This window comes from Varroa destructor, unplaced genomic scaffold (assembly GCF_002443255.2).
Source record: "Varroa destructor unplaced genomic scaffold, Vdes_3.0 BEIS01000003.1, whole genome shotgun sequence".
In the NCBI taxonomy this organism is placed as follows: domain Eukaryota; kingdom Metazoa; phylum Arthropoda; class Arachnida; order Mesostigmata; family Varroidae; genus Varroa; species Varroa destructor.
In genome coordinates this window covers 7,568,749-7,582,797 of record NW_019211456.1, presented here as the reverse complement: position 1 = coordinate 7,582,797, position 14,049 = coordinate 7,568,749, and the positions used below count along the sequence as shown (strand labels likewise).

Sequence of the window (14,049 nt, the reverse complement as noted above, 5' to 3'; positions counted from 1 at the left end):
GAATCTGAGGCGAGAACACATATGATCTAACAATCTGACATGTTCAGTGCCTCATAGACCTGCGTAATGGAAACATTGCTTCACGGCAGAAAACATTCAAGTTCATTGGAATCCTTTATGAATTGTCCCAGTGATCGCTGAGACGGTACCGAGATTGCTATCCGATAAGTTTTGTACCAGGCCCGTGTTCAAATCTGAACATCCGCGGTAAACATTTATTTTCGGAAATCTTTTTCTACAATAAGAAGGGACCTGAACGGTGAAGATGTGAGTCACAAATCTATTGACGTGCAGTCTTCTCAGTGTGGGTGAGCACGGAGGAACACGAAGACGAACGAGTAGCGTGAAGCCCACTAGAAGTTGATGCATGAATCTATGAGCTTACTAGAAACAAATTTAGAAGCCTGACAAAAAAGGGAGAGACGTCTCCTAAATGAGAAAAAACGCCTTTATCACGCAATAATGTCGGAAGAAATAAGTGTAGGATGCGTGGGTGGGTGACTGAGGATCAGTTAGTCCTTTGTTTAGACCTTTTGTCGCCATAATCTCACGAGGGCAAATAAGCATGATGACGGAAGATTGCGGTCACCGTAAAGAGGCTTTTAATGGATATCATTAATCATGCATATTCCACTATATATTAGATTGTTACAAAGAGCCCGAGAGACTTTGAGATTTAACAGCCTTTGAACCATACGCCACTACCAGATGAAAATTCTGCTAATAAATACATTTCAACAAACTTGTGAGCGAAAATCGGTTGAGTTCTTAAACTAAATTAATAAGGAAGAACATTTCGTCACGAAAATCAACGTTTAGTGGTCAAATTTTTGCCCCTATGGTGCAAACATTCATCGAAGATTGATGTTAATGAGCGGTGTTTGAAGTGTTGAGGATCAACGAAAAGGTGACCAGACGCAAAAACCTGAATGACAAAAACACAATGCCGCAAATGAGGAGGCTTTTCATCCAAGCAGAAATTGGGGTCTAAAGGCTAAAACTGGCTTTTTGCAATTAACGTTACAGAACTATAACACAAATACTGAGAATGCGAAAATTGACCAAATGGATTTCTTATGGGTTGACTCGAGGCCAATTGGAAATGCGTGTGGTATATTTCACGTGCAATTCGCGGAACTTTCATCGCCAACGGTCGGCATAACTGGGGCATTGTGTAATTCCTACCGCCAGCCGGAGAGGGTCTAGACGACAGAATGGCGTTGCCCTGGCAGTGTCGATAATAACATTTGCAGTAGATATCAGGCGCATCAACTACTATGTCTAAAGTAAAACAGTGAATGCTACCTGCTATCTCGAGTTTCTCAAAAGACTATTATCATCGATCGAGAAGTTATATGTGGAGAAATTACCAATGAGACTGTGGAAGGTCGGTATGTAACTGTTCAAAGGTTGCCAGAGCATTAGGACAGGAACAAAAGAAATAAAACAGAGTATGAATAACATATATTATTATCATCATTCTAACTTAATGAGTTAAAAAGTAAGTTAAAAAAAAGTCCACCGGACTCGCTTATAACATATATATATATATATATATATAGACCTTTTCTTTATCTTTCTTCCTCATTTGCCCTCGTGGCCTGTACTAATCAAAACACCCTTGCAAACAATGAATAATGAATTCCCAATGAATCGTTAGTAGTGTAACCTGCGCATTGAGATGTTGGAAACACTCCGCTATCAGGCGGTATATCATAAGGGGGCGAGATGGTTGCCAAAACGACACATGTCGAAGCAACAAGCCCAGTATTTCGCAGTTTCACTAGGGATCGGTTCACCTTTTGGTCGCAGCACAAATCGCTCGAGCGTGGCCGGCCCAAAAAAGCTTTGGGTTACTGATACTTGACTACCGTATTTTAAACGTGTTTTGGGAGTCAAGAGTCATTTGTATTACCGATAGGAAGCCCACCTCCTGCCTCTCTAATAAAAGCTAACAAATGTAGCATGTAGTGATATCGACGGCGGGAGCTTATCTTTTTTAAGGCCACGGTGCTAGATGCTCAAGCGAAAGAACCGGTAATCTCGTTCAGGCCTAAACAACATAGGCCGTGACGCCGGTCAAAAGACCTAACGGCTAGTCCATTGCATTAAGTGCAACCCAAGATGGAGAAATTAACGTTGGGACGAATGAGTTGATATCTGTCGCAGAAAAAAGGAGTAGAAAAGGGTTCGTTAGTATATTTATATATTTATTCATCTCATGAAATGCCTCATGAAAGCTCAAAGCATAGAGGATATTTATGTCGGAAAATGAGGCTTGTAAAGGAAGCATTTCGGTGCGAAATCATATCTGCCATTTATAGTAAAGGTTATAAGTATAGGAAGAACATTTAGCCTCACAGCTTGAGGAAAGAATTATCGAGTAAGAGAACGAAGTACGCTTAATTGCAAAATCTCATAGCTCTAAAAACAAAATCTGTTTTCTCATAACCTTGATTGGATGTGCTTTTTCTAATCGTTTTGGGATCACCCAAAGGTTCTCCGTTTACGATTCGCGTGGCAGGAGCACCAGATGCGTCTCGAGTTCGGGTTTACGGCCCAGGTATCGAAGCAGGTGTACTGGCGCTTTATCAGAGCAGATTCGTCTGTGACACTCGCGGGGCTGGCGCCGGACAGCTTACGGTGCGAGTACGTGGGCCCAAAGGTTGGTCGATCTGTTTAGTTTGTCTCGCCGGGTTATAATGGTTTTCTGTTTCGGTACTTTTCAAAATAGTGGCAAAATCACTCTACAAGTGATTGAAGCTTGTGACTAGCTGCCATCTGGATCGTTTGACATTTCATGCATGAAAATTTAGATTACAAAAAAAGTTGATTCCGTTTTCGCTATTAGGAGCATTCCGCGTAGAAATGGCCCGTGAGAGCACCAAGGATAGGACAATACTGTGCAAATACGATCCGACAGAGCCCGGAGACTATCGCATCGAGGTCAGTTGGAATGGGTTCCTTTGTATAAACTACGGGTAACGTATCGTATCAAAGTCCAAAACATCACAAATTTGGGCTTTACATTCTGCCAACGTTCAATCATATTGTAAGTCATTAGGTCTTTATAAACTGCTACCAGAAGATATTGGAAAAGCTTCAATAGCAGGTTTCAAAGTTTTTATGGTTTGTACTTAATTTACACGAGGTGGAGTATGTTGGCCTGTATGCAACATTGCCGACTAGCGCAATTATTAGAACATGATTTTGTAAAGCACATGACACTTTTTTCGTTAATGAGTAATCGTTAAACAATTGCAGGTAAAATGGTCTGGAATCCATGTTCCAGGCAGCCCGTTCATCGTATTGATATTCGATACACAGGACGAACTCAACAGGCATCTGCAGGTCGGTACTGAGTGTGCTTCATGATTATATACAGGTATCTCATTATCTACCTTGAACATTATAAAACGACTTTGATCGGTCATATTGGGCAAGGACTCAAGTCGCTCCCAGTATGGCAGATCAATCCGCGCGACACATTGCTTTTTCTGTCCCTTACCACCTGTCCGTAGGCGCTATGGCCAGAGGTCAGATTGGGTCAGGAGGTATCGGGGGCGCTCCCGCGCTATCCTCTCAAGCCGATAGCGTTTGGGGAGGCTCGGCAAACCGACCGCAGTGGTAGTCGCCCGCTAATAACCACTGTGGACAATTAAACAATGGAAAACCCACAACGACAGAGGACCTATATGAAATCTACCTATAATTAATCGATAATAAAATCTTATAGTGTAGTGGAATAATCCGGTAATCCTCCGCATCCGCACGCGAAGAGATAGTTTGGAATAATCACGAGATATTCCAACGGTGCTTTGATCTTTGAAGTTAAGCCTTGGATACGATAATAGCAGAAACATTTTATCGCGGAACTTCAGACAGCTTCAACCATGTTAGCTGGACGAATCTTATCGCACGCAGCCTATAGTCCCGGAATGGAACAATGTAAGAAGGCTGCAAACGAGAATCTATTGTAAAACTTGCGCTTTCTCATCATGATGACGTGAGGGAACTGCAGCTATTGCCTAGTATCATAGTTAACTAGTTTTAGCGTCCCAGAAAATAGCGTCCAGTTTTCTGTGCTGATAAGCGGATGCGCCGATCGATACAGAATGCCTCTGACTTCTAGATGACGGCTCTTGTACTCAGCTGTGTTTTGCCTACACGAGAAGTGGCTAAGAAAAATTACTTCTGATTAGCGTACGTCAACACACTGGGTGACTCAATGTGTTTTCCCCTGCCGATTATAAGGGGAGGCCTTTTACCTATAAGTTACGTATTTATAGGATTTTAGGCTTGTAATATTACCCATGTGTGTGAACGTGTAACAATATAATAAGGACAGATGCACCTTGTCGTCATGAAGCCTATCGTTATTCATGCATTTTGAAAATTCCGCTTTTAATAGCAGCTATCTATCCGCTGCAGCGAAGTGCGCCCTGTTTCTAACGATGTTAATTATGATAACTATAATTGCAAGAAAAATCATTTCCCCAACTAAGTTGCCAAATGTTACGCTAAGCACAACTAACATCGGTTATACGTTATCCTGATAAGATTATATATACATATATATATATATACGCACGGTAACGTAAAGATAATGGCTTCGTGTACGCTTGACTTTAAACGCGTACCATATAGCACCTGTGTGCAAAATCATCATTTTTGGAGGCCTTACGAGTCATCATCCTTATATGCCGCTACCCTGCCACTTGGATTAACCGATTTTAATAGTATCGAGCATCTGCTATGCTGCGACTATTAAAAAAGCAAACTGAAACGTTTTCTGTTGGCTTTTCCGATTTTTTTTTAGAGTTGTTGATTTTTTAAAAAGACGGTGTTAATAGCGATAGGTAGAGAGAGGCGCTTATTGTGCCTTGTAAGGCACTTGCAGCTAGTACCTGGGCTGAGCTGTATATCATTTGTTCAGCGTTAAGCTACCTTCGTTTATCGACGACATTTAAAATGTTTTAGAAATGTACTTGTTATTAAATCAATGTGGTCAATTGAGCCAAGTAGAATTCACTACTTTATTGCTTTACTATATGAATGTGTCCCAGCCGAGAGGCCAATATCCAACAACAACTATATAAAATAATAACAAAATGTTTATTAAGATTAGATTATAATAAAAACGCAACAATCAAGACCCTATAAAATATTGTCATCATTAAAATTTACAATGCGTAATAGGTGTTAGTGTTATACAATCATATAAACGTTAAAAACCATTTCTATAATATCTGTTTCGTCTCGTTTTGACCAAATATATCTTGTATTGGCTTAATAAAACAATGTATAAAAAATGGGCTTTTCTCTTGATCCTTTTGTCAAGACGAGTACGCATGTGGTCACACTCAAACAAGGCACTTGTATTCCCATTAGAACCCCTCATTTCTATATTGGTTTAATAGAAAAAATAAACCCTTAGAATAGATCACTGTTTTAACCGTCTGATACCTAAGCATGTCCCTAAGCTTGAGGCAGCCAAATCTGATTCTGCCTGTTCGGCCCATATAGTAGCGGATTAGATAGAGCTGGATCGCAAAATATTTCACAAGAAATTTTGCAGGGCCAACTTTATGGACCAAAAAACTCAGTTTTAACATAATAAGAAAAGCTTTATATAAATAATGAAACTATGGAGAAAAGATTATCCATCCTATACCTTTCAAGTCAGTAAATATATATACATATGTGCCATAAACCTCGGTTTTACGGTTAAACTAACATTTACAACTAACGTTTAAATAATAAAAGAAATACGATTTTACATAATCTAAATATAAAGCGAAGACAAAATGACCTTTAATGCATATTGAATCAAAAATCTTTCAATTTTAAATAAATATAAATAAATTTTAAATAAATAAATTAAGTTGTTCGAGTGTTGCACAATAGGCACAAAAAAACATGTCCAAATTCGATCATCTTCTGCGGCATAGTGTTTACTTCAGCAGACAAAAGTCAGCCGACCTGCTTAATTCTTGAAGCGACCTTTAGTTAGTAAAAATAATCAAACGAAGTTATGAATTAAACGGCAATGGAAACAATTTTGGTAGAGACCATTATCAGAGGGTATTTCAGATCAAGAATAGATTAACTCTCAAAGTAAACTAACGGTGTTTCTAAAGTATTGTTAATACCGAAAAACTGAATGACTCGTACCGTACAGTGAATTTTCTGAGGTATCCTAATAGAAGAAGGTAACCCTAATAGATCTACAAGGACAACTACAACGGGGTAACGGTGGTGGTGGAATGAATTAATAGAATGAATTGATAAATCGAGTTTTGGTCCGGCACTTGGATTTAAATTGAGCTCGTCTCGTATTCAAAAAAGGATGGAGCAGTATTGAATATATATATATATATATATATATGCAGTACGGATTATCTACGAAAAAGGAATAGGTAGATACGTACGCCTAAAATTTCATAGCTAACAAAGCTGTTCATTCCCACAAAGGTCGAACGGTGACGGTCACCGAGTTCCGATAGGAAGAGGAGTTGAGGTAAGAAGTAAACCTTATGCAGGATTGGAAAAAAGCATAAGAAACAGGCCTGATAGCATAAGGTGACGACGGATCCTGATTAGATGGCTAAATGTTTCTGAAGACACCTAACCGCTGAAAAAAGACCTCCCTTTCCCCATCATTTCTCCTCACGATAGCGTTTCCTTCCCACACAATGAATTTTTATCGATGCGACTCGCTGATTAGGCAGGATGTGGCTGTCATGTGAATGACATCGATGGATACGAACATGTACGTCAAGCACGTAAAGTAGCAACTGAATGTTATTTTTTAATAAGGCTCAACTAGAAGATTTATATGAGAGAAAGCTTTCTATCAGGGTTAATTACTGAGCGCGTCCTTTCCAGTCATAAAGTCCTGTCTCGTCAATTAGATCTCTTCCTCCCTTTTGCACTCTACGAATTCATCTGTAGTGAAAAATCATGCTGAAGAACAAATAGCTAAACGCGACTCGATTATTGGCGTACACGTTACTATTATTTACCTTCTCCGGTACGTGAGGAAAACCATAGGCCCCCTTTAAGGAATCGTTTCGAAGATATGGGGCTGCATTGGAAAATAATTGTAGGCGTTTCTTCAAGGTGACAATATGGCCAAAGTAAAATAATAAAAGCTGCCCAATTTAGCAATTTTCAGTTTGTGTGTTTGCAAAACAGACCTACCGAATTTTTTTTAACTAAAACATTTTTTTGTGCTGTCAGATGATCTACAAGGCATGCTATAGGAACTAACTACATAGCATATTTCCAAGCGCACTACAGCCGCATTGCAGAATGAAATCCTAAAGAATATTATGCATAGTTCCCCTAGATGTGGTAACACCTAGTAGTGCACATGCATGTAGATGCACCAAGTCCCCTACGACAACATAGTCGAAATCTCCCAAACGGATCTTCGTGACAGGTAAAACCTATCGGCTTATCCACTTGCTAATATAAAGGATAGCCCGTACGACTTACTAAGAGTGGAAATTCAAACGAGGCGCCAGTTCGAAAAAATTAAATTTAACTTAAATTTTCGGCTGACGAACAGCATCTTTGCACTCGCCGGTAATCTCGACATTTAACAGGCCAAAAAGAGATGCGTTACAATAGAGTTTACTTAAGTTTCATAATGTTTTACATAAATTTAGTTTGTTTTACGTTCTCAACTTAGATTAGAGAATAACCCGTGTTTAACGTACGATTCAAGCAGTTACTTCAAACACAAACTTATTAATATTTGCATTTTCCTTATATGGATATACTGAAATCATTTTTATTTCTATCAATGGAAAGTTTACTCTCACAGATACAATGTTTGATACAGGCATGTGCTGCAATATCGTTCATCTGAATTATGTCTGCTGCTTCAAATTAAAGTAAAGACAGGCGATATCACTATATAAGCTAACGTTTTCTTCCGGTAAGCCAGGAAAATATTTACAGAGATGTATTTCACAATATAAAAATAAACGAAGAACGCAGCGTTGTTACTTAGCGCACTTCAGCATTCAAAGGAAGAGCGGCCAAGATTTTCATAGAAAAACTGCACAAAAAGGTAAAACAGATGCATTTTTTTAGGAGTAGATATTTTTCTCCTAGCGAACCGTTGATGGCGACATGGTTCAATCTATTAAATTCAAAAGTATTCACTTTTTCTGAATAAATTCGAATTGGTAATTAACGTAGATCTACTTCATTTATTCCAGCACTATATCTTTATTACTGAAAGGGTAAATTTTTATATCACGATTAGTGATAGGCATAAGAGGAAATAATAATTCACTCGACCTCACAATCCTTGCAGCTTCTGTAGCACATCTATTCCTACATCCATGGAAGTTTCTCACTGTGAAAAATCCAAAGTCCTTTCTGCAACGTAAAACTAAGATAGATTTTAATAATAAATTGCACCAACTTTGCCGGGTTGGGTTCTCTCCAGTCTGGTGCTTTCAAAATAACTTTTGGTGAACATTTTATTTCATATTTAAACAAATCGGTATTCAAGTGGAAAGGGATACAGAATCTATAAAAAGAAAGCGTCAAACATCGGTAAAGTTTACATTGAGCTGCGGCTCATCGAGTACTCACTGCAAACATTCCACCAATTTTTATTACACAGACCGATGCTATTTCTATATTGTTAAAAAAAGGTCGGAATGGATATGCATATTCAACATAAGCTTCCCACGTATTTACACGTGAACTCCCTTACCTATATAGGGTAAACCGTGAAGACATGAACATCACATACTGAATTGTATGCCTTATACTTTTTTCGGTTTTAAAACTGCCGTAAGCATATATATATATATATATGCTTACGGCTCGGACACATATATATATATATATATATATATGTGTCCGAGCTTAGAAACTTCACAACAAATTTCAAAAGGTATGTCCTTTTTACGCCTTTTCAAATACGAGGCCTTACTTATTGTGTAACCTTTATCAAAGCCTCCCTAAATTAACCGTGCTCCATACAGGACAATCGAAATTAGTTACCTGGTTGACCTACTGCTGGACCTCGAGCATTGCAGAACCTGTGATATTCGTAATCCTGCTCGCAAGTCAAAGGAATCGCTTTCTAAGAGGGATTGAGTTGCTCGATCATTTTAATTGTTTTCTAGAGTGATGCGCCGTCATCCCGTATCAACCGTCAATAGAGATACAGCTCTTCTCTGGTGAAAACCTCGGCACTGTCAAAGATCTCCTCAACAGATAATCTCGAAACCGCTAAAGTTAGTAGAGAGTGAAGCATCAACACAGTCTGTTACCTATAGTCCTTTCAGTTATAAATTTAACATTAAGATCAGCATGTACCAGCCATGGAACTTTGAAATTTTCATTTATATACAGAGCTATAGTGTCGAATAGATTATGAGTTCATGCAGAAATTTCTAGCTGGACTCCTATGACCCAGAAAAAACTGTTTCACAGCTTGAACAACCAAACTTTTAAAAAGTTTGTCTGAACTCTCCTTTATAGCCATGCCCGTTTGCTTAAATGGCCTAGAAAGCTTTCAGCTGGACAGCAGCAACAGTAGCCTTTGACATGCACTTATATACCTTTGTATATAAGCGAAGCAAAATACTTATTGTCTACGCTGAATATTCCAGTTTTCGTAACTCAGCTGCAGGCTGGCAAGCTGATAAATGTCACGGAGACGCTTAACCAGTCACTTAGTCATCATGTTCAGTGACTGCTTTGGCTCTGGATCGAAAACACTGCCCAATGAAAAGTCGCAGTCTCTGCAAGCATTTAGCCAGCTCACCCTCCACTGGCCAAAATCCGTTACTTTGCCTCATGGCTGCCTTGTTACCGTTGCCTCATCTGCCAGTTATCATCATGAGGCTACAAAAATTTTTAACGACAACAACAACAATAATGATCGTTGTTGTTGTTGTTGCTGCTGTGTTGTGATGTTAATTTCTTCATTTCCTCCTCTCCCTGCGATCTTTCCCTTTTAAAGCCACGAACGCACTCTCTAGTATTTGTTCATTTTAGCTTTGCTAACTTTCAGCCAGAACTACTATTTGACGTGACGTGATAGCGTTGCTTCATTTCTGTAGCACTGGCTATTGCTGCACGTTGCGTTCTTCGACCTTTGGAACGCACAAGCGGAAAAACAACGGAGTTTAGTCTTTTTGTCTTTCAGACTGCGATGGATTGAACGACCGAGTTCTGTCCAACTTTCTGGCCTCTATTACGTACCACCCAGAGCAGCAGCAGCTCAGCTCGTTGCCTAGCGTCAACGTGTTGTTTTGTGCTTCGGCAATCGTTGTCCCTATCAGTTAAGCCATCGCGATCCCGCCGAATGCAAAGAAGAGGAGGGAAGACGACGACCGGACAGGATGAAACGCAGAAACGAACGCGAACAAAAATCTGAAGCGGAGCAAATGAGAAAGAAGGACACGACTAAGAATGAATAGAAGTCCATGGAGAGACCAACGCAAGGGAAAGCCTGACTAGGGCGGGAAAGAGCAGCCGAAGTATGCTCGCTAGAAAGCTGGGCCTTTCAAAACGGCCGTTTAAAAGACGACGTCGCAAAACGATCTGAAGAAGCGATTTTTCCCGTTCTTCCAAAACGTTCGCTCATCGTCGTCGTTGTTGTCGTCGTCGTCGTCGTCGTCGTCGCTATAGTGTACCAGGGTTGAAACACGGTTTCTGGCATTCGCGCAAACATTATGCAGACAGGTGAGACCCTTCGAATAAAATTATGTGCTCAACGGCATTGCAATTGAAAATCGCCAGTAATAAAAAGCTAGTGGATTCAATATGTGCAAAAAGCTCATATGCAAGACATATATAAGTGTTAGTAGTCTGTGATAGGCAACTTCACGAGTACTAAGAATTAGCTAGAAGATAGTTCTTCGTTTGCGGAACTGCTAATGAAATTTAAGTGTGTAGATTTTATTAGAGAACTTTGTAATTTGAAAATTATTAGTACAGAGACAAACTTAACTACTTGGAAGTGTTCATCTGAACGGAGGTGTCAGTCAACAAGATTTAACCACCTCCGTGGTTCATATATTTAGCTGGAATCGTTATTCTATGCGTGTAGATTTCATTCGTATGTATATAACATCACAAAATAGGATCAAAAGTAATCCATAAAATTGATATAGTAAACGACCGACAAAATGTCATGCTTTGTGTTCGATAGCTCAGCAAAAAATCGTATATAACCTTATAAGCATCTGTCGTACAAACTGACATCTTAAAATAATCATGGTTACAAACAATAGTGAGATCTAAAGTTTTCCATTTTATCCGAAAACAGATCACAGCTGCTTGAATATGTCAATCCGCGTATGAAAGCTTGATCTGAGACGATATGAGGGAAAATCGTCGCCCTCTCTCCGTCGATCCGAGTGCTTAATTGGCGGACCGGATTGACGGGCAGGAGAACATCATCGTCGCCGCGTTTTTACTGGATATCGCCACTGAATAGAACGCCTTTTTTTTTAAGAAATAATCTGTTCTGTCTGTGTTTCGGTGAAGTGCGAAACGTGAAGTGCCGAAACAATTCAGACCACATTCGATTCCTCGAAATTAACTCTGCGAACCGATGCTTATCGATTATAGCACGAACCGACGCAATTTATACGAAAATTCAATTAGTCAAAGGCCAAGTTGAAACTACAACATTTCCAGACGTACGGACGGTTACCTTGAGTAAGAAAGATACTTTGCAATCACGTTTTTTTAAATCGAATACGTCTGTTTTCGGCGACGCGATAACCTTTTCTTATGCGTAGTCCAATCTATAATAGATACAAAATCTCTGGAATGACGCTTAATTCTACAGGCAAATGTCTCTGTCTTGATCCAAAATGTAGAGGTCCAGGTTAAACCTTCACCGAATATCAAGCGGGGACTGGTTAGCTTGTAGTGGCACTTCGTCCGAGTGGGTCTGTATGCCTGATATGCTTAAGCTGTTCGAGCCTATTCACACGCCATGTGCGATTATGATACAAAAACGATTTAGGCAAGACCAGCTACTGGCCCCTATGGAAAGGCTTAAGGTAACGGCGAAAAACAAAACACTAAACGCGTACGCGTTTTCTGTTGCGTCCTTTTTCTGCTTGCAGCTCAAGGAATGCAGCTCCTGTGGTGTCCGGTCCTACTTTTCTGTGTTCTACTGGCTACATGCAGCCAAGGGGAGCCTATTGATATCGAAAGGACCACCGTTTTCCAGATCGACAAACGCCTCTCAGCCGTAATACGTCCACCAATTTAGACAAAAAAGCTTACGAAACTTATTATTTAATAAGAGATTAAAATCAGGTCGGATGAACGAACGAATACATGTTCAACGGAATCTACTGTTAAGCAATTCTAACGTTTATGAAAACTAGCATAGCCCCATTTAACTTAAATTTAATAAGATCTGCATAGGTAAGAATATAAAGAGATATTTTGAGTAGTACTCTGCGATAGGCATCAGTGGGTCACATCAAAGTTCAATCTAGAGCCTGCCATGTTTCGAGTAGGGCCTTGTTGCTTTAAACCGTGGATAACTGCCGAATACTAAAATCTATTAACTATATTTTTAAATTTATAAAAACATTATCTATAGAGTTGGTAAATTGGCTAGATAGGTTTTATCCCAATAGTACTTAAATACAGAAAATTTGCCTACTAAATCTGTTGTTCTACGATCTGTTGTGCTGGAAAAAAAAATCGTATATTAATTAGGAGTACACGTAGAGACATACATAGGCTGTGTGCGTATTGGCCTGCCTGTTTAAAACTTGGCTTTGTTCTTACTGAATTTCTATTTCTATCGATATTTCCAGGAAACGGATCGAGGCGGCTTTTACCATATGTATGTAAACACATTTGACAGGCGGTGCTGCAAAGTGCGAGTAACAATTCAGGCGGATGCGGCTCCACTGACGGACGCGGAATGCTGCCAGCCTGGAAGATGTAACGGAGCCAATTTATGCTAGGCAACAAAAAATCACGGTCTCTCCCTAAAACGAACACGATTTCGTTTCATTGCGAAAAATCGAAAGGAATAGATTAGGCATCGGACTTTCTCCACCTTTTCGTATCATTTGAGCCAGCTCTCGCACAACTGAACCTCGTGAAGCAGCGAGAAAGGTCATGCTTCAGAAGAAAACGCTCATTTAATTGGTCCAGCGGTAAATGCCAGCTATGTGCAAAATTTACAAACGGCATCACTCCATATACATACAACTAAATTGAACGAGGAATCAAGCCCTGTTCGCGCACCATACGGAAAAAAAATGACCATGTTAGACGACTGCGTGAACTACGACCAGTTTCGACAACCTCAACGTAGCATTCGTTGTATCCAGTATTGTACATACAGAAATCATTGATTTGCCAAAATATTTATTGGATTCGATAGGTTCTAATAAGCCAAGTATTGCTATGAAGCGGTGACCGACTCCATCGTCAAGTGAGCTACACATTATATTGGATTCAAAAGAGCTGTTGAGTTTTGTAAAGCTGAGAGTCATCCATCACGTATATCTATGGGTATCATTTCTGCGTAAAGGCTATAACCTTTTTCAGATATGAATATAATTTCCCATTAATCCATATTTCACCGATCGTCATGGTGGCCGTTAAACTCAATATGTGGTCCTTCTTATCTCCGACTTTTGCACTGAGTGGACTGAAACGTATAGTTGCTCAGACAATTGTGGATTGAAAATCTCAGAACTTGATGAAGCTTTCATAAAGCGAGATTAGAGAAGCTTACGCAAAGATACCACTAAAAAATCTTTTCTAAAATATTGGGACAACTTTGCGTAAACAAAGTAACAGTTGATGTCAATTAATCACGAGGTGCTTTTTCGGTAGCATTTTCTCATGCGGCCAACAGAAATATCCTGTCGCAGATGAACGCGTATCCAATGCCTTATCGGCCAGGACACGCCGATTTTATACGAAGTGATTTGTAATTTATTATGGACATAACTAATAAAATAATGTCTGCAACTACAGTACTCAATAAATAGAATACATTTATACCCTGTACGTGTTGAA

At 39.6% G+C, this 14,049-nt stretch overlaps 1 protein-coding gene and 1 long non-coding RNA gene across 18 annotated transcripts in view; both read left to right on the top strand.

Moving 5' to 3' along the window:
• LOC111246174 (filamin-A-like) overlaps positions 1–4,812 on the top strand; it is a 73,123-nt gene extending 68,311 nt beyond the window's left edge. For 15 of the 17 annotated variants that reach the window (XM_022795328.2, XM_022795325.2, XM_022795326.2 and 12 more), the window contains 4 exons: positions 2,498–2,665; positions 2,852–2,946; positions 3,265–3,351; positions 3,522–4,812. In XM_022795328.2, the coding sequence (XP_022651063.1) occupies positions 2,498–2,665; positions 2,852–2,946; positions 3,265–3,351; positions 3,522–3,662 (491 nt within the window). In that variant the 3' untranslated portion in view covers positions 3,663–4,812. Of the gene's footprint in view, positions 1–1,026; positions 2,666–2,851; positions 2,947–3,264; positions 3,352–3,521 lie in introns of those variants that run through there. The other 2 variants (XM_086985206.1, XM_086985210.1) reach the window with 2 other exon arrangements.
• A 5,287-nt stretch (positions 4,813–10,099) lies between these two features.
• On the top strand, positions 10,100–14,040 carry LOC147756461 (uncharacterized). Its single transcript, XR_015324927.1, has 3 exons — positions 10,100–10,722; positions 12,120–12,247; positions 12,828–14,040. It is a non-coding gene; the product is annotated as an uncharacterized LOC147756461 (long non-coding RNA).
• The last annotated feature ends 9 nt before the right edge of the window (positions 14,041–14,049 follow it).